The 17842-nt window shown below is 41.5% G+C and overlaps 1 protein-coding gene across 1 annotated transcript in view; it reads right to left on the bottom strand.

Annotated features, from left to right (window-relative positions):
• The window catches only part of axdnd1 (axonemal dynein light chain domain containing 1), a 248778-nt gene extending 231147 nt beyond the window's left edge, over nt 1-17631 (bottom strand). Inside the window, exons 1-3 of the mRNA XM_078561454.1 lie at nt 17560-17631; nt 14281-14403; nt 8557-8676 (exon numbers count right to left, since the gene is read on the bottom strand). Coding sequence (XP_078417580.1) covers nt 8557-8676; nt 14281-14371 — 211 coding nt within the window. The 5' untranslated portion in view covers nt 14372-14403; nt 17560-17631. The remainder of the gene's footprint in view (nt 1-8556; nt 8677-14280; nt 14404-17559) is intronic.
• Between the last annotated feature and the right edge of the window lie 211 nt (nt 17632-17842).

Raw genomic sequence — 17842 nt, 5'->3', positions numbered from 1 at the left:
TACAGAAGCCAGTCTTCAGCCTTTTCAATTCACTCCACGTGTTATAAGGAAATAGCTCTCTGCACTGGATACTGCAAAGGCTATGAGCCCCAGCAACATTCCAGCTATGGTGCTGAAGTCTTGCTCTCCAGAACTAGCTGGAACCCTAGCCAAGCTGTTCCATACAGCAACAACACTGGCATCTACCTGACAAAGTGGAAAATTGCCTAGGTATAATCAAAGCCACAAGAAGTACCACAAGTCAAACCTAGCCAATTACCACCCCATCAGTCTAGTTTCAGTCATCAGCAAAGTGATGGAAGGTGTCATCAATGGTATTATCAAGGGGCATTTACCAATAACCTGCTCACTGATGCTCAGTTTAGGTTCCACCAGGTACACTTGGCTCCAGATCTCATGAAAGCCTCAGTCCAAACATGTACAAGAGCAGATTTCCAGAGATGCAATGAGAAAGGCTGCCCTTAACATCAAAGCAGCATTTGGTTGAGTGTGACATCAAGGAGCACTAGTAAAATTGAAGTCAATGGGAACCAGAGGGGTATCTCTCGACTGGCTGGGCAGTCATCTTTGCCCCAGGATATCACTATGTAGTTCCTCAGGGCAGTGTTCTAGATGCAACCATCTTCAGATGCTTCATCAATGACTTTGCCTCCCTCATATGGTTGGAAGTGGCAATGTTTGCTGATAATTGCGCAGTGATTGGTTCTATTCACAAACCCTCAGAATAATGAAACAAACAGTCTGTGACCACAAGGAGAAAGGCCTTGACTATATTCAGGTTTAGGCTGAAAAGTAGTAAGTAACATTCATGCAACACAAGTTGGCCATCACCAGAAAGAGAAAGTCTAACCATACCCCATTTACCTTCAATGTCATTACCATTATGGAATACCATACCATCAACATCCTGAGGGTCACCATTAACCAGAAGTTTAACTGGACAAGCTACATAAATACTATGGCAACAAAAGCAGGTCAGAGACTGGGTATTCTGACTCCCAAAATCTTTCTACCATCTACAAGGGATATTTCAGGGGTGTGATGGAATGCCCTCCACTAGCAATGTGGGCCCCTAGAAATCTAATAACAGTGACAAAATAAGGAAATGCCAGGCATGCTGAATAATTACTTTTTTGTTAGTATTTACAGCAGAAGAGGTCAGCATGCCAGAAAACCCAAGGAAACTAATGTTGAATCAAGGACAGGGACTCACAAAATTAGCATAATCAAAATAACAGTAATGAGGAAAATAATGGAACTAAACAATAACAAATACCCAGGATCAAATAGTTTCCATCCCAGGATTTAAAGGAAGTAGGTGGGAACAACACAAATACCTTAATTATTATCTTCCAAAGTTCTCTCAATTCAGGCATCATTCCCTTACTTTGGAAAACTGCACATCACTCCACTATTTAGGAAAGTGAAAGAGGAAAACCAGAAAATTATAGACCAATTAGCCTAAAATCTGTTGACAGGAAGTTATTAGAATTTATAATTAAGGATAGGGTGACTGAACATCTTGAAAATTTTCAGCTGATCAGAGAGAGCATGAATTTGTAAAGGATAGGTGATGCTTGACAAACCTATTTAAATTTTTGAAGAAGTGACCAAAGGAGCTGTCAAGGGAATGTCTGTGGATATTAATTATATTGACTTCCAGAAGGCATTTGATAAAGTACCACATAAGAGACTGTTAGCTAAAGTTGAAGCCCATGGAACTGAAGGCAAGAAATTGGCTGAGCAGCAGGAGACAAAGAGTGGGGTTAATTGGCAAGATGTGACAAATGGTGTAATAAAAACAAAAAAATGCTGGAAAAACTCAGCAGGTCTGCCAGCAACTGTGAGAGAAACAAAGTTAATGTTTCAAGTCCGTACGACTCTTCTTCAGAGCTTAATGTGACTAACAGTGTTCGGCAAGAATCTGTGTTGGGGCCTCAACAATTCACTGCATTTATTAACAATGTGGATAATGGGATAGAAAGCCACATATCCAAATTTGCCAATGGCACAAAGATGGGCAGCATTCTGAATATTGTAAATGGAAGTATAAAATTCCAGCAACATTAATAGATTAAGTGAATGGGCAAAACTGTGACAAATGAAGTTCAATGCAAGCAAATATGAGGTTGCCCACTTTGGACCTAAAAAGGATAGAACATGGTACTTTCTAAATGGTGAAAAGCTAGAAAGAGTGGAGGTCCAAACGGACGTTGGGGCCCAGGTACATAGATCAAGAACAGGTTTGGAAAATAATCAAAAAGGCTGATGGAATACTAGCCTTTATTGTTACTCACAATAAGAGGTTGTGGTGGAAGAATTAATCCAGGCTGGTCTTTTGATTCAAGCTGGTTTATTTTCAAGACAACTCCTCAGTGCTACTGACTTCCAAAGTGTGCCAGCTGTTTCTTTTTTATTCTATTTGGATGGGATAATCAATGCCCATCACCTGTTTAACTAGCAATTTAGCAAGGTGATTGTCAGGCAGTGTGATTATTTCTACATTGACAGATTCCCCTCTTTTCTTTTTAAATTAAAACTTTGAAAAAAACTTAAAGAACTTTTTTTTTTAAACAAACAGAAGGAAATAATGTCACGTATTTCCACATCTATATAGTTCCCGTGTTTCCCATATATATATATATATATATATAATAAACAACTATAAAACAAAAATGTTTTTCTTTCATTGCATCATTATAACATAAGACACCCCTTTTCCAATACATTTAGTAGTTTCTTAGTGCAGGCACTTCTTTTTGTAAAACAGTCTGATAGCTGGTGACTTGTGTCAACCCATTGTATCTTAGAGATCTCTCTTCTAACATTTCTTTTATGCTGGCTAGGTCTAATCTTAGGCTTTTTTCAGTGACACTTTTCGTGGAATGAACATTGTCCCAAAGAGACCATTTGTCAACATAACATTCTATGGGCAAACTTTTCTCACATTGCGCCTCATGTAATATTTCTGTCAGTATATTGGATAAGTAAACCCCCATATCTAATGCTTCTACCAAGGCCAGCATTTCACAGCTAAGGTGCTTTTCACTACCCTTTTTATTTTCTTCACCTCCCAAGCCAGCAGGCCACATTCATCATTCTTTCCCACCAAGAATATGATAAATCCTGCTGTGCTAGAGTACCCATCTGGAAGATTGGCACTTGAAGCATCGCTAAAAATAGCCAACCTCGTATCTTCTGGATCACCCAAGGCTGGAAATTTGAGCACACGTCCCTCAGAATTTAATTTTTTTTGTGTTTTATTTGCTCTCAGAACTTGCTCAACTGTAGTATGTTTCATCATGGTACTCAGCTCCAACACATCATAACAAGCGTCAGGCCTAGTCTGTGTGCACAACCAGTTCAATTGCCCAATCAAGCTTCTCAACTGTTCCGTTTCCTCCCTGGTAGCAGGATCCTCTTTTTGTGAGGATCTAACCCGAGTTATTGGGATATGGTTAACATTTTCTAGATAAGATTGTTAATTCAATGTCACTCCTTAACTGGCTCTGTTAAGGGTCTGCCTTTAACTGAATGCAACCTGCTTTCAACAGGACAGACCTCACAGAAAAATGCCATATTCTTGATGCATCATTCAACCCATATACAAACTTCTTCAATTTCCATAGCTTTCCTTCTACATCCGCGGCTTCTTTGGGTGGTTTCAAAAAAAAACTTCCTTTTGAAACTACTCCCCCTGTAAGAACGCAGTCTTTGTATCAATCGATATGCACTCCCACAAATAGAATGCCAAAATAGCTTAAAAAATCCTCAAACTCATTTTCCACGTAGTCGGCGAACCCACTCTGACATCCTGATCTCCTAGTCTCTCTTCAAAGCCTCGGGGTACTAATCTCGCTTTGGCCTTATATGTGCTATCTGGGAGTATCTTTTCTGTACAGATCCATCTGTGAGATAAAGCTGGCTGTCCTCGGGTCCAGTATTTCAGAATAGACCCCAAATTCCTTCCAGCTTTCTAACTCTTTCCGTTTGGCTTCCTTTATCAGCTTATTTTCCAATTTATTAGCAGCTACTAGAATCTCTCGCTCATAAGGACTTCTACTTCAATTGAGATTACTAGCTTGCTCTTTGGTCTTCCTTGCTAAGCTACGGCCTCTACTCACATTTCTCTCCCTTTCTGGACTGCTACTATATGAGCGTTCTCCCATGCGAGCAGAACCCCATTCGCAAGTCTGTGATTTTTTTCTAGGGTCGCAACCACTTTCTGGTCCACTGTCAGAACTCATACTGCGCTTTCTGGGTTTCCACATCTTTACCACGGTTTGCCAATCAATAGGTCGTCTCCTATCCTTCATCCTGCACATTTAGCCAATGTTTGTATTTACCAGTGGCCTTTCCTGCTCTCCCTATGATAGTGGCATCCCTTCTGGCATGTATGTACCGTGGTTCCTCTTTGGGTAGTTGCCCTTTTGGACGAATAGCATTGTCCTGTACCTCAGTATTATTTTGTTCATAGTCAGTCAACCCTGCATCTGCCATCGTCTGCTCCACGTAACTATCCAGTATATGTATATGTGAAGTGTATGGTGCCTCCTCGCATTCTACGTCCTGTTCAGAACTTGTAGAAGTATAGTCAGTACCAATTAACCGTGAAGAATGTACCTTAACAGTTTGATTGCTGTGTTGCACAATTACTACTTTCCCGTCACTCCCTATTACCTTGCCAGGTCCTTTCCGCTCTTTCCAGCCTTCCCTTTTATAATATACCATGTCTCCTTGTCTAAACTGTATTCCTGATGGTCTTATGCGGTGCCGTAGGCTCACCAAATTTTCTCTGAAACCTCAGCTTTAATGAAAGCTTTTCTGCCCGCAAGCAAAGTGTTCAGATGAGCAGGAAAGGTGGAGCTAATGCTAGTCCCTTCTAGACCAGGGAGAGCATCCAATAACACCGATGGCAACTTCGGATTTCTTCCGTATACCAACTGGTACGGACTGTAAACCCCAACCATTTGTGTGCACCGCCCACGCTAGTGCCATCTTCAATTTACAATCTGGTTGATCAGCCAATATTTTATGTAACATATCTATTATCGCATGGTTTCTTTCACAAAGACCATTACTAAACGGGCTGTCAGCTGCAGTGTGTATAACTATGATGTTTAAATTTTTGCACATATCTCGAAATTCATCATTGGCGAATTCCCCACATTATCTGTGAGGAACTTCATTGGTATTCCTAATCCTGTTCCTACCCATTTCTACATGACCTTACTGACAGTAGTCCTTTTGTCTTTACTACGTATCACAGTGGATAGGCTAAATCTGGTTGCCGTATCTATGAAGTGTAGCAAAGAAATACCCCTATCCTTGTCCCAAACTTTCACGTCCTTTGCCATTGCATTGTTAAACTCCCTGGCTAGTGGCAAGCTCACAACAGGACGCGGTGGTGTCTTGCGATATTTAAGGCAAATTTCACACTGAGCAATGATTTGTTCAATAAGATCATCATATCCTTTATCAACCACTCCCGCATCTCAAAGTAGAGTCTTCAGTTTCTGCGGTGCCAGATGTGCAAACTGTCTATGTAATTTCCAAATGATCTTCTTTTTGTCCACCAAATTCTTATTCTCAGCAGTTAACAAAACTTCATGAACTTTTTGATGAGAAATCTCTGGCTTCCTTAGTGGCAAGCAGTAATGGCCAGACCGAATAAAATGTAGATCCACAACTTTTCCATACACAACTGCTCTATATTCTTCATATCTTGCGTCATCTGAGCCTTCTTCATCGCAGATCGAGTTAACAATAGTGGTATCTCGCTAGAAACTACATCAGTATTGATAAGCAGATTGATCCCTGCTATCCTATAAGGGATGCCCACCCGTTTGAAGGATGTTAATGTATTGTCATCTCCGAACCTGAAGCAAGTAGAGCTTTCATACTCCTTGACCTTCTGCCGATCCGCCTCATCAAGAGACTTCAGATAACAGTCAAGCCAGTCCATGCCACACATCATAGAAGTGCGACCACTGTCCAGAACTGCACAGTTGAAGGAATCCACCATCAAGATACTCATCACCGGATTCAAGCTCTGAATGATCAATACAATTCCATCATGGCAGTCACCATCATCATTTTCAGTTTCAGATTAATCCATCTCATGGGTCATTTCAAAAACACGATTCCTTTGCTGTGGGCAGTTCATCACGTAATGATACTGGGAATCACGCCGAAAACACCGATTAACCATTCCCCATGCATTTTTTGGGTTTAAATGTCTACGGTCACCGTCCCAGGCACGCTTTTTGCCCCGACTCACAAATTGGCTATTGACAATTTTCAGATCTCTTGTCATCAACCCCATCTTTGTGTTGGAATCCTTGTCTAATACTTGGTCGACCTCGAAATTCAGCCACCATTGAATCCTCTATCCTTTGTTTCATAGCGCAATTGTTCACATTTGCTAAGAAAGTGGCAGGGAACGACTTGTTTCCCCAGAAATTTTTTCAGGGCAGCAGCAATTTGATCTTGGAGAGGTTCTTTCCCCCAGAATTGAGCCCCTGTTAGTACTAAAAGACTATCAAAGTGAGAAATGCAAGCACAGTCCAGTAATTTAAATGCCAATACCGATTCCGGAATTTCGAGTTCAAATCTCTGTAGTTTCCTGTATCATTTATCAAAATCCATGATATATTCTTCCATGGACTAATTATCTGATTTCCTAAACCTATCAAAGGTCGTCCAAGCTTCATACACTTCCAATAACTCATCCTTTTTGTAAAACTTAGCCAAAAATTGTAACAGAGAGTTCAATCCCTCTTCAGGATCCAAATCATCCACTTTCCACTCTGAAAATACCTTACTCCTTATCTTACTTTTGGCTGGTAATGATGACACCAAAGCCATACCTTGCTTTTTCAGGGGTATGGAAGTAACCCAGATCCATATTTCAACTTCAGCCTTCCATTGCTGATAAGGTTCAGAGTCAGAAGAAATTGGTGGATAGTCAAAGCTTGCGATTTGCACGATCCTTCTGTCATTCCATAACCTAAATTGTCAGCGACAGTGCACTTCTTTTCCCTCAGAGGGTTGAGACAAAAATCTTCATAGACAGCAATCAATCAGCAAATTAAAGTTCATCCTCGCTACCATGCTACTCACAATAAGAGGTTGTGCTGGAAGAATTAATCCAGGCTGGTCTTCTGATTCAAGCTGGTTTATTTTCAAGACAACTCCTCAGTGCTACTGACTTCCAAGTAACTTCCACACAAAGTGTTCCAGCTGTTTCTTTTTATTCTATTTAGATGGGATAATCAATGCCCATCACCTGTTTAACTAGCAATTGTCTTTAACAAGGTGATTGTCATGCAGTGTGATTATTTATACATTGGCATTTATATCTAGAGGAATGGAATGCAGGAGTGGTAGAAGCAATGCTTCAGCTATACAAAGCCCTGGCTTGACCACATCTGTTATTAAAATATTATATTATATTATAAGATATTAAGGGAAATAGTTGGGTCAATAGAAAGAAATTATTTTTATTGGTTGGGAGTCTAGGACTCATGGCATAATTAAAGCCAGACATTTCAGGAGTGAAATTGAGAAACGCCTCTACACACAATTTGGAACTATCCTCCACAAATGACAATTGATGTTGGATCAATTGTTAATTTTAAATCTGATTTGTTACATTATCATTAACCAAAGATATTGAGGGATTATGGGGCAAGGATGGGTATATGAAGTTAGGTCGTAGATCAGTCATGATCTCATGGTGGAGCAAGCTCGATGGGCTAAGTGACCTATTCCTTTTCCTATGCTTCTACGTTCCTATGTTCACTCTCTCCACCATTAACGCATCGTGTCTTCAGTATTTATCATTTACAAAATGCACTGCAAGGAACTCACCAAGGCTTCTTCAACACCTCATAATTCTACAACCTCTATAACCTAGAAGGACAAGGGCAGAAGTTGCTGGGAACACCACTACCTCCAAGTAATCTTACAAGTCACACACCCTCCTGAATTGGAAAATATTTCCATTTCTTCATTGTCACTAGGTCAAAATCCTGGAACTCCCTACCTAACAGTGCAGTGGGAGTACATTCACCATATGGACTGCAGCTGTTCTAGAAGTCAGCTTGCCACCACCTACTCAAGGGCAATTAGAGATGGGCAATAAATGTTGGCCTTACAAGCAATGCCCATATTTCATTAATGAATAACGACAAATCCACATGCACTTCTATTCCTGCAGGGTTCACTGCATAATGGTCAGCAGCTTTTTTTTCCCATCCGTAGTCCAGCTGCTTGACTAATAATTATAATATCCCAATCTGTGTCCTGAATTAAATCAGCTAATTTTAACTGGTACATACTGGAAACCAAACCTGGTTTCATCCAACATCAAGTAGCATCATTACTCATTAGGTCATCGGGACTAGAAGAAAAGTACTTAAGAAAATCTAGGTAAAGGAAATGATCATTCTTTCGAGAAACTTATTTAAAAGAGGTCAGCATTGAAACTTTATTCTTTAAATACTGGTCTTAATACTTAACAAGCTTCAGTGTACGCACTTCACCATGAATTACCTGTTTGTTCCTTTAAATGCATGAAAATGTCAGAGTCTGGCTTGTCACTCTCCCCAGATTTTGCTCCATCACCAAAACAAGCGCATATGTCCAACATTTGTTCAGAAGTTGGAGTGGACTCTATAGAAAGCAAGGCATAATTGTGGCTTTCATTAGCTTCCAAGTTGTTTGAAATCTTCATTCTATATACAGAGCAGACATTTAAACTGAAGCAACATGCACATTGAAGCCCATTTAGTGGCACAAAGCCTTTAATTCTAGTACATCAATCAAAGCACTCCAAAACATTAAACCATTTCCTGTTCAGTTTATGTGATATACTTGCATTTATATAGCACTTTATTTGATATTGAATCATTTCAAAGCATTTCACACAATAACTTGCTTTTGTTATGTAAGAAAATGTTGCAGCTGTCCTGCATCAAAAATATGCTATAGACAACAGTGAGATATAAGACTTATATTCTTGGGGATCAATATTTTTGTCAGATAAGAGGATCAAGGGAAATGAAACAAAGGCAGGTAAATGGAATTAAGATACAGATCAGCAATGGTCTCACTGAACAGTGAAACCAGCTCGAGGGGCTGAAAGGCCTATTTTTGTTTTTATGCTTCTAGCATTGGACAAGACACCAGGAAAACTTTTGCACTTTTTAAAATAATGCTGTGAGATCTTTAACATCCGTCAGAATGAAATAGCTATTTGGGACCCAAGTTAGTCTTATTTGAAGAGCATCCCGCTACAGATGATGCAGCACTCTTGGTATTGCAACAAGATTCTTTACTGAAGTGCTGGTGTATGTATCCGATAATCTTCTGGCCCAGAGACAAGAGTATCATCAACTGAATCTGATTTCTATAGTGGGGCAACTCCTCTAATTCATCAGTTTATAAAGACATTATTCACATTGTCCTACCAAAATGTATCACTTCACACTTCAATCAGAATGGCTAGTCTCTTAAACCTTAAATCTTGTTGGTATTAAAATGCTTTCCCAGGCCAGAAGACTTTTCAAAGGAAAATAAAGCTGCTGAACTATCTTCCCCAGCATGGTCTGAGAAGGATCAAGCAGTGCAAATCGGTAAATTTATTTTGAAAAACTTGTTGTATTGCTAAGCTGTGATACATTAACCTTCTTTTCTGCATGGTAGATAAAGCCAAGAAATGCAATCAGTTCAGACAATACAGGCAGTTTGGATGGCTAATCAAGCCAAGTGATGCAATTAGTTCAAATAATGCAATCAGTTCGGATCACAGAATAGAATTGAAATTTACAGCACAGAAGAAAGTCATTCAGCTCATCATGCTCCACCAACCAACAAGGAGTCAGCCAGCCTAATCCCACTCTCCAGATCTTGGTCCGTAGCCTTGTATGTTATGGCACGTCAAGTCCATATCTAAATACTTTTTAAAAGTAATGAGGGTTTCTGCCGCTACCACCCTTTCAGGCAATGAGCTCTGGTGAAATAATTTCCCCTCGAATCCTCTCAAAACCTCTCACCTCTTACCATAAATCTCATTACGGGCCCTCAACCAAGGGGAATGGGCCTTCCTATGCACACTTATCTAGACCTTTCATAATTTCATACACATCAGCTAGGTCTTCTCTCAGACGCCTCTGTTCCAAAGAAAACATCCCTAGCCTATACAATTCTGGCTCATATTAAAATTCTTTAGCTCAGGCAACTTCCTCTGTACCCTCTCTGGTGCAATCATTTCTTTCCTATAGTGCAGTGATCTGTACTGGCTAAAAGTATTCTCTTGTATGCATTTTAATAATTCTCCTCCCTTTGTGCCTTTTACACTAATTCCATCCCAGTTAATATTAGGGTAGTTGAAATCCCCACTATTTCTGCACTATTGTTTTTGCACTACTTAGAGATTTACCTAAAAATGTGGTCTTCTCATCTTCCTCTGACTATTTTGGGGTCTACAGTACATTCCCAGTAGTTCAACTGCCCTGTTTTTGTTCTTCAGTTTTACCCATATGGCTTTATTGATGATCGTTCTACCATTTCAACCCTCATCATCAATATAATTGTTTCTTTCATTAATATGGTGGCCTCCCCCTTCTTTTTATTCCCCTCTCTATCTCATCTGAAAACCTGAGCTGCCATTCCTGCCCTATTTTCTGCCATACTCAGTAATAGCTATAATACCATACTCCCATGTTATCTGTGATCTCAGCTAATTTGCCTTACATTGTTTCTCACATTGAACTATAACAGCACTGTGGGTGTACCTACACCAAATGGCTGCAGCGATTCAAGAAGGCAGCTCACCTCTACCTTCTCAAGGGCAATTAGGGATGGGCAATAAATGCTGGCCTAGCCAGCGATGCCCACATCCCATGAATGAATAAAAAAAAAATTTATGCACTGCCAACCTCCCTTGTCATCTATTTTCTAGCTTTTGTTTCCTCTGCTTTCTAAACATGCTTACCAGTATTATTTTTCTGCCTTCTATTTCCAACTGTTCTCCTTTCTGAAACTATTTTCAGGTTCCCATTGTCCTACCCAGGTAGTTTAAACCATTCCCATCAGCATGAACAAAACCTTCTACAAGCATATTGGTCCAGGCCCTGTTGAGGTGCAACCTATCTGCTTGTACAGGTCCCACCACCCCCAGAAGTGGTCCCAACGCTTCAGGAATCTAAAGCCCTCCCTCTTGCACCATCTCTTCAACCGCATATTCAAACGTTCTATCTTCCTAAAGTTGTACTCACTCGCCAATGACACCAGGAGTAATCTAGAGATTATCACTTTTGGGGTCCTGCTTTTCAATTTCTCTCCTATCTCCCTAAACTCTGTCTATAGGACTTCATCCCTCTTTCAGCCAATGATATAAACCAGGACCTCTGGCTGTTGATCCTGCTCCACTCAGAATATCCTCACAGCTATAATTGTTTCTTTAATCAACATTGTGAAACCCCCCCTCCTTTTTGATCGCCCTCTCTATCTCATCTGACAACCCTGCAACCAGGAATGCTGCCATTCCTACGCTTCTTTCAACCATGTGTCAGTAATAGCCATAATGTCATTCATGTTAATCTGTGCTCTCAGGTGATCTACCTTATTCCCTAGACTTCTGTCATTGAATCATCTGCCTTATTCCCTAGACAGAATTGAAGATGGCTTCACAGTTATGAAACAAAACATCTACCACTGAGAGGAGACAGGACACAAATTAACAAGTTTTGCAGTGGGTATTGGGGCTGAATAACTCACAGAATGTGTATGTTTGAAAGATTGAAAGTTCAGACAATTCAAGCCAAAGTTTAGGGGGGGCACCACTCACAGCCTTTGCATGATGGGAATTTCCTGATCAGAACAAGAACAGTATAAAAGCTAGTGACACAAAGATCTGAGCACTGCAGATGGAAGAGGTGCTTTGGCCAGACATCTCACCTACCAGGGCCTACAACCCACACTGGATTGATCATCTGAGGGGTAGATGTATGTGTAAATCTTTTATAACATTACTGGTATGCTGCTCGAATTCACAGCAATAGCAATTGGGATTTGAATCTGCCTTAAGGATAATAAAAGTTTAAAGACAGAACTCAGGTATCTTGTGTAATTTCTTGCAAATTTCAAGCAGGAATCAGTGACCTGTAGACGGCCTACAATCTTCTAGCCTAGAGACGAGAGTTTCATCAATCAAATCAGATTTCTATAGTGGACCAACTCCACCAATTTCTCAGTTTATAAATGTTATTCACATTGTCCTGTCAAAATGTATAATTTTGACCATTTCTATAAGCTTTCCCACCTCTGAGGTTAAACTGACTGGACTGTGATTGCTGGGTTTATCCTTACACCCTTTTCTGAACAAGGGTGTGACATTTGCAATTCTCCAGCTCTCTTTAAACACCCCCTTTAGAAGATTGGAGAGCCAGTACCTCTGCAATTTCCACCTTTATTTCGCTCAGCATCCGAGAGTGTATCCCATGTAGTCCTGGTGACTTGTCAACGTTAAGTACAGCCAGCTTTTCTAGAACCCCATCTTTATCAGCTTTTAGCCCATCCAGTGTCTCAACTACCTCCTGTTTCATATTGGCTTTGATAAAGGCAGATATGGCATACTCATTTAGTATATAAGCCATGCCCTCTGCATCTTTACTTAGGTCTCTTTTTTGGACTCTGTTCAGCTCCAGCCCACCTTTTACTACCTTTTTACTATTTATATGCCTATGGAAGACTTTGATTTTCTTTCTTGTGTGAAGGATGTCAACCATTCTGGTGAGGTTGAAACACAAACAGAAATTGCAGGAAATACTCAGCAAGTCTGGCAACATCAGAATTTAAAACAAGGTCTGATGCAAAATTCTAATGTTTCAAAGACCAAAATGTCACCTTACAAAGAAATTTGTCTATTAATAAATATGTTATACTGATGAAAGATCATCGGTAGCTCTGTTTCTCTCTCCGAAGATGCAGTTTTTATTTCAGGTTTCCAGCATCCGCAGTATTTTGCTTTTTCAAGGCTGAGGCTGAGCTAGATTTGTAGGTGATCTGTACGACATGTTGCTTGTAAAAACAAGCTTGTTATGTATGTTTTAAATTAGGTGAGTATGTGAGAGAGGGAGGAAAGTGTATGAAAGAGGGAGTGGAGTGTATGTGAAAGAGGGAGTGGAGTGTATGTGAAAGAGGGAGTGGAGTGTGTGAGAGGGAGTGGAGTGTGTGAGAGGGAGTGGAGTGTGTGAGAGGGAGTGGAGTGTGTGAGAGGGAGTGGAGTGTGTGAGAGGGAGTGGAGTGTGTGAGAGGGAGTGGAGTTTGTGAGAGGGAGTGAAGTGTGTGAAAGCGAGTGAGAGGGAGGAGGGAGTGGAGTGGGTGAGAGGGAGGAGAGGGCGTGAGAGGGAGGAGAGGGCATGAGAGAGAGGAGAGGATGTGAGAGGGAGGAGAGTAAGGAGAATGTGTGCAAGAAAAAGAGGGAGGAGAGTATGTGTGAGCGAGAGAGAGGAAGGAGACTGTGCATGTGTGAGAGGGGGGGAAAGAGGGCAAGAGTTTACGAGTGAGAGGGGAGAGAGGGCGAGAGTGTGCATGTGAGGAGGGGAGTTTGTGTGTGTGTGTGCGCATGAATGTGAGTGAGAGAGAGGGGAGAGTGTGTGCTTAAGTCTGGTTCACTCCCAGTCTCAGGGTTCTCATTCACCCTCACCCCTACACACCAACAGGCACTGTCACAGTGGGTGAGGGCGAGTAAGTGAGCACTCTGAGACTGGGAGGGAGCTAGGCACACAAACTGTCACCCTGTTGCACTTGAATGGTCATCTTTATTTATCTCTCATTTTTTAAAATTATCAATTTTTTTTGCTTTGACATTGTTTTTTGCTCAGCAAATTGTTTCTTTTCCTAATCAGTTTTTTTTTAACTGTTTAATGTTGTGCCAAACGTTACCTTTCTGAAATTTGCTTATCAGCCCTTGAGTGAGAGAAAAAATTGAAATGTGGCTCCCCCCACATGAAAAGATTGGACAAGCCTGCTTTAAACCAAGGCCATGACACTTTTACAAACAACAGCGGGGAGTCTTCCTTCAACAGTACAATCAAAACAAATTAACTGTCCATTCATCTCAATGCTGTTTCTTATGGTGCAAAACTACCACATTTGTCTACAAAAACAAGAGTGACTGCACTTCAAAAATAATTTATTGGTTGTGAAGAACTTTGAAACATTCTGAGAACATAAATGGAGCAAATAAATGAAAATTATTTCTTTGCTTACCTAGTTGCTCCTTCAGGTATTCACACACAGTTGAAGTTAGCTTACTGCTATCCTCATCAGGAGGAACATCGTCACTAACCGCATCACCCATTTCCAACAGTTTTCCAGTATTTCTAGTGAAAACTATAAATAAAATTAACTTTCCAATCATATCAATACTAACTTTCTTCTACACGCAAAATGCCAATAGTTATGCAGATTTTCTCAAGCTTTTATGGTTTTGTGGGCTCTTTAAATGTAGATTATGCAGTTCTGTGATCCACATATGAAATTTAAAATCTATGCTTCAATACTTGGCATAAAAATTGCCAAAAGTAATTTAAAAAACTCAATTTTCAGGTTTAGGAACGGTCTAAGCCAAATTTCAAACCCATATCTTTTCTATCACCATCAACTATTACTTTCATCTCCACAACATTTCCCACCTCCCACTTTAATCTCAGCCTCTTTGCCACTGAAATCTTCAATAAGTCTTCATCACCTCCAAACTTGACTACTCTCACACACTCCTTGCTGACTTCGCATCCTCGACCTTCTTGAACTCCAACCTGTCAGAAAGTCTACTGTACACATTCTATCCCACATTAAATCTCCCTGACACTCTCTGACCTACATTGGCTCCCAATTCCCTAATGCATAAACCTGGATCTTGCAGTAGTGGCAATGGAACAGTGCTCATCATTGACCTCAAAGAAAACCTGCCACAAAGATCTAGTGATCTTTTGCCATGGATTTCTCCATTCCCAACAGCAGTTTAAATCTGGTGCCAAGTCTAGGGGGTCTTTTGGCATGTAGCAGTAGTAATGTCAGCATGCAGGTAAGCAGGCAATCACAAAGATGTATTCAAACACTGTAAAATAGGGAAGTTAAGTGCACTTAATGTCCTTCATTTTTACTTGAAATTTTCAGATACCAAAATACATTATGAGTCAATTAAGACAGAAACTAAAGTTAAAAAAACTTTATTATTTAAAAAGTGTGGAATTATTATCATGAAGAAATTAGAGGTTGCACAAATATAAATTAGTTGCACAGGGCCAGGGAAGGTCACACCTTTTCCAACCTTTACAGAGAGACTAACAGTAAGAGAGGGAGTTCTGGGCACTTTAATTCATCAGTAAAGTGATGGAAGGGGTCATCAACAGTGCTATCAAGTGGCACTCGCTCAGCAATAACCTGCTCACTGACGTCCAGTTTGGATTCTGCCAGGGCCACTCAGCTCCTGACCTCATTACAGCCTTGGTTCAAACATAGACAAAAGAGCTGAACTCCCGAGGTGAGGAGGCTTGACAGAGTGTGGCATCAAGGAGCCCTAGCAAAACTGGAGTCAATGGGAATCAGGGGGAAAACTCTCTACTGGTTGGAGTCATAAACAGCACAAGGGAAGATGGTTGTGGTTGTTGGAGGTCAGTCAACAAACTCTAGGACATCACTGCAGCAGTTCCTCAGGGTAGTGTCCTCGGCCCAACCAAATTCAGCTGCTTCATCAAAAACCTTCCTTCAATCTTAATGTCAGATGTGGTGATGTTCACTGATGATTGCACAATGTTCAGCACCTTTCGCGACTCCTCAGATTCAGAAGCAGTCCATGTGAAAATGCTGCAAGACTTGGACAACATCCAGGTTTGAGCTGACAAGTGGCAAGTAACATTCGCACCACACAAGTGCCAGGCAATGACCATCTTCAACAAGAGAGAATCCAACCATCGCCCCTTGATGTTTACTGACATTACCATTACTGAATCCCCCACTATCAACATCCTGGGGGCTACCATTGACCAGAAACTGAACTGGACTAGCCATACTGTGGCTACAAGACCAGGTCAGAGGCTAGGAATCCTGTGACGAGTAACTCACCTCCTGACTCCCCAAAGCCTATCCACCATCTACAAGGCGCAAGTCAGGAGTGTGATGGAATACTTTCCACTTGCCTGGATGAGTGCAGCTCCTACAATACTCAAGAAGCTTGATACCATCCAGGACAAAGCAGCCCGCTTGATTGGCACCACATCCACTCCCTCCACCACCGACCCACAGTAGCAGCAGTGTGTACCGTCTACAAGATGCAGTGCAGGGATTCACCAAGGCTCCTTAGACAGCACCTGCCAAACCAGACGAGGGCAACAGATAATGGGAACACCACCACCTGGAAGTTCCCCTCCAAGTCACTCAATATCCTGACTTGGAAACATATTGCCGTTCCTTCACTGTCTCTGGGTCAAAATCCTGGAACTCCCTTCCTAACAGCACTGTGGGTGTACCTACATCACATGGATAGGCAGCTCACTGCCACCATCTCAAGGGCAGTTAGGGATGGGCCATAAATGCTGGCCCAGCCAGCGAAGCCCACATGCTTTGAATGATTTTTTAAAAATTGATTTACCCATATGGATAATCTGGGAATATCGCAACTCACTGACAGTAACTTCTGGGTTTCTGTGCAATTCTGCATACCGGCCGACTCCAGAGCTTACTGTCAGTTTCAATGAAGTAATGATGAAGAACGCTGATGGTTTTGCCATCATTATCACTGCAGAACCCAGGCCAAAAATTTGAATCCTTGTACTTAAATCCCCCAAAGTCTCTGCCCCTCCCATCTCTTCAATTTTCTCCAGTTCTATCTCACTATATCTCCAAACACATTGTTTTTCTGACTCTAGCCTTTTGTAGATTCCACCTCCCTTTGCCCCTAGCCTTCGGCCACCTCCGTCCTTAAACCACCCCACATTACTCTGTTTCTCTCTATCTTTTGAAACTTTCTGAGGACCCTTTTTTTTGAGCAAAAAATAAACCTGGATAAAATTTCCCAACTCGTGGTATTTTCTAAACATCTCATTGGTGCCGGACAAAAACGTGGTTAAGAGTTTAACTATGATTATAAGCCGTGGAACTACTGTGCATTTGCAGCATTTTCTACTTTGCTTTAAGATGCCCAGCCTTTACAGTTTTACTTTTGGTCTGTACAACCATGTGAAAATACTCAAATGTAAAGGGGATGGATGGGGATGGGGGACATTTGACAGATGTCACATTTCATGATGGCATCGAGAGCCGGCACCAATCAACCCAAATTCCAAAGGTTTCGCTTTCTTCTTGTATAAAACAGCAGTTCAGGAAGGCGCTCACCACTGTCTACTCAAAATCAGTGAGGGATTGGCATTAAATGCTGGCCTTACTAGTGATGCTCACATCCCATGAACGAAAAAAAAACAGCAACTAGTATACGAGACAGTGAAGAGCGAGTGAGTTTATAGTTGGCAACACCTGAGTACGACTTACATTAACCGCACAGTCCGCTCACTGGGCTGGCATAGCTTTCCTCGTCCGACCGTTCCCGGGCTGCACCCTGCCCGTTGCTAAGGCCATCGGGATTCCGCCCGTTACTAAGGCCGTTCGGAGCTCCGCTCGTTGCTAAGGCCGCTCAGGGTTCGGGCCGTTTCTAAGGCCGTTCGGAGCTCCGCTCGTTGCTAAGGCCGCTCAGGGTTCGAGCCGTTGCTAAGGCCGTTCGGAGCACCGCTCGTTGCTAAGGCCGCTCAGGGTTCGGGCCGTTGCTAAGGCCGTT

Source organism: Cetorhinus maximus, chromosome 17 (assembly GCF_964194155.1).
Source record: "Cetorhinus maximus chromosome 17, sCetMax3.hap1.1, whole genome shotgun sequence".
NCBI classification, from domain to species: Eukaryota; Metazoa; Chordata; class Chondrichthyes; order Lamniformes; family Cetorhinidae; genus Cetorhinus; species Cetorhinus maximus.
Note: the sequence above shows the minus strand (reverse complement) of the source record. Positions and strands in the feature narration are given on the sequence as shown.